General features: G+C 49.9%; 1 protein-coding gene across 1 annotated transcript in view; it reads left to right on the forward strand.

Moving 5' to 3' along the window:
• The first annotated feature begins 205 nt into the window (after positions 1-205).
• Positions 206-3,086, forward strand: part of LOC111721737 (ras-related protein Rab-35-like) — a 16,969-nt gene continuing 14,088 nt past the window's right edge. The window contains exon 1 of the mRNA XM_023513240.1: positions 206-319. Coding sequence (XP_023369008.1) covers positions 206-319 — 114 coding nt within the window. The remainder of the gene's footprint in view (positions 320-3,086) is intronic.

Raw genomic sequence — 3,086 nt, forward strand, 5'->3', positions numbered from 1 at the left:
TAGTAGTTAAAACTCTTCATTTGACAAATGAGTAAACTGAGGCTCAGAGGGGGTACAACTTTCCTGAAGTTATACCATGAGGCAGTAGCTGGGGCAGGTTTAAAATTGAGAACACTTCACTGGAAGGTCTCAGGGTCTTCAAGAAGATGGAACTGAAGCAAAGAGGAGTGAGGGGCCTAGGGCCCAGGCAGGAGCAGGGTGAGGGATGATGTTTGGGTGGAACCAGGTGCAGGAGCCAGGGGAGTGTGGTGATGATGGAGTGTGGTGTCTCCTGACTGCCAAGAGGCATCGACTGCCGCTAGGCAGTGCCCCTTGCAGGGTAAAGGATGATGGGGCTGGATTGCGTAGGGTTGCACTAGTATGGCCATGGGACATTTTAGCTGTGGCTGTGGTGAGGGTTGGTTGGTGCCCTCTTCTTTTTCCCTTAGGACAGTGGGAGAAATGGTGCAGCTCATTTTTCCAAGGGATCCTCTTCCAGGGATATTTAGGAAGTGATATTTCTCAGTGTGGATTTTTGTTCTTCAGGTCCAATATGGTGACTGTAGTAGTCTTTTTGCTGCCTAGTGGCTTTTAACTGCTCTTCTGAGGAGCCTGGGGGTCAGTGGAGGGGATATTGCTGTGTCATTGCAGAGAGAGCACCTCCCCCTTGTCTGTTCTAGACATAAGATATTTGGATAAAAAGTTTTTTTTTTTTTTGAGGCTGTCTCTCACTTTGTCATCCTCACTAGAGTGCCATAGTGTCATAGCTCACAGCAACCTCAAACTCTTGAGCTCAAACGATTCTCTTGCCTCAGCCTCCTGAGTAGCTGGGATTACAAGCGCTTACCACAATGCCTGGCTATTTTTTAGAGACAAGGTCTTGCTTTGGCTCAGGCTGGTCTCAAACCTGTGAGTAGTGGGGCTCGGTGGCTCATGCCTATAATCCTAGCACTGTGGGATGCCAAGGCAGGCAGATTGCTTGAGGCCAGGAGTTCAAGACTATCCTGGCAATGCAGTGAGGACCTCTCCTGCCCTTGCCCCCATCTCTGCTAAACAGAGAAAAATGAGGCGGGTATGATGGCACATGTCTGTAGTCTCAGCTACTTGAGAGGCTGAGGCAGGAGGATCGCTTGAGTCCAGGAGTTTGAGGCTGCACCACTGAGCTATGATGACTCCACTGCACTAAAGCCTGGGAGACAGAGCAAAACCTTGTCATCAAAAAAAAAAAGGAAAATATAATCCTGCTGCTCCCCACCCCCCCAAGTTTGAAAACCACTGCTTTAGCTCCTGTTAATGCTGCAGTGATAGTGTTAGATAGAGCTGTGGATGAGATTGACATTTGTTTAGTTATAAATACATCAAGTAGTGTTTTGCTGGTGCTTACTAAGTGCTGGGCCCTGCCGAATGGCACTGAGAAGGCACAAGGTGAGTGAGGTGAGAGTTCTGTTTTGGAGGAACTCCCAGCCTAACACCCTAGACAACGAGCTTAGAGCTGAGTAAGCTGGACTCAGAAGGCCCCAGGAGGAAGCAGAGAAGCCAGCAGGGCCAATGGGGTGTCAGCACTGGGCAGAGTGCTGTGAGGAATCCAACCCAGGGCTGTCATCAGGCTTAGCAGGAAGCCTCACAACAGGCAATGAGGAAGTGTGTCTGAGCACGCGCTTCAGGGCTGAGTAGCACCTGTCTGTGCAGGAGAGCCTCACCCTAGCCTGCCTCTGGGAAGGTGAGACGTGGGTTCACTCGGGGGAACAAGTTCTTTGGGCATCCCCAGACAGCTCACTCACAGTGAGAAGGCTCTGGAAGAGATCTTTGAGAGGGCTGCCCAGAGAGGATATCTCGAGTTAGGTTTAGAAAAACACAACTGTTACTCTGTACCAGTGGTTTGCATTTTTGGCTGCTGGGGCTGGGCACGGGGCAGGGTGGTGATGGTGGTGTATTGGGCAGTGCCCTGTGACTCTGACAATAGCCATGGGTTTCTCTCACAGCTAGGAACATATGCTTGAAATTTGCAGTTAGATTCAGGGGGTTATGAGTCCCTCGATTAGGATCTCCTCATAGCTTTGATGGCGTTTCCATTGAAAATCTAACAGGAGTGAGATGTAGGACCTCCCATGGGGTTGATTTTCTCCCCCCCCCGTCCTGAACCAATGCTGTAGTGTATATAGGCAGTGCTGTAGCACTCTGAACGACAGGGGCCTGGATCCGGATCTCAGCTGCTCTTACCTAAAGATACATCGTAGGCCTATGCCTCAGGGTTTCAGTGTCTTGGCTTCCTCTTTAGTGATGTGGTTAGATTTATAATTATAGGAAGATCAGAATGCTCACCACATAGACAAGTCAACTGTGTTAATTTTTTCCTTCTGTGCTTCTGTGGTCAGTTAATCCATCTGACCTTAGGGTGGCAGGGGTCAGGGATGAGACAGGAGGACGGGACAGGCGCACTTGGCAGGCTGAAGCTGCTGCGTGTTGAAGTTGGGGGAGCCCATGTAGAGGCTTGCTTGTTCATGGACTAAGCAGCCAGAAGCTCTGTGTTAAGTGCCATGGTCTGAGCATGAGCAGGCTGTTGGCCTGATGGGTATAAGGCAGCTACCTCTACTCAACCAACCCAACTGAGGAGACAGACCCCAGGAAGATTATGGACATTCAGGACTAGCTATGTGGGCCTCAGTTTCCTCACCTGCAAAATGGCCCTGATGATCTCAGAGATTCTTTCCAACTCTAAAATTCCTTGTTTTAAGCTGCTCCCTATCTGAAATGTACATGGTGTGAAGTTTTTTAGGGACCATGTTCTGCTTAGGGGGCCAGTCTTCATTCAGTTGCTTCTTCCTCCTGCTTTGTCTCTATTATCTGGTATCTTCCTTTGGGCTGGCCCTCAGCACAGGGCCTGGGAATGAGTCCCTTTCTCATTTCTCCCCCAGGGGATTTGGGAACAGCTTGTCTTTCATGAGGATAAAAAGAAAGGTTGAGTATTGAGTGGAACAAGTGTTCTTGGTTTGTGGCTGGTTGGGGAGATGGAAACAGCATGGTCTCATTCTGGCTCTCACTGAGCTTGTTAAGAGCTGTAGCTCAGGCTCGGCGCCTATAGCTCAACCGGCTAAGGCGCCAGCCAC

The sequence above is a fragment of the Otolemur garnettii genome, unplaced genomic scaffold (assembly GCF_000181295.1).
Source record: "Otolemur garnettii isolate 467f Iridium unplaced genomic scaffold, OtoGar3 scaffold00038, whole genome shotgun sequence".
Taxonomy (NCBI): Eukaryota; Metazoa; Chordata; class Mammalia; order Primates; family Galagidae; genus Otolemur; species Otolemur garnettii.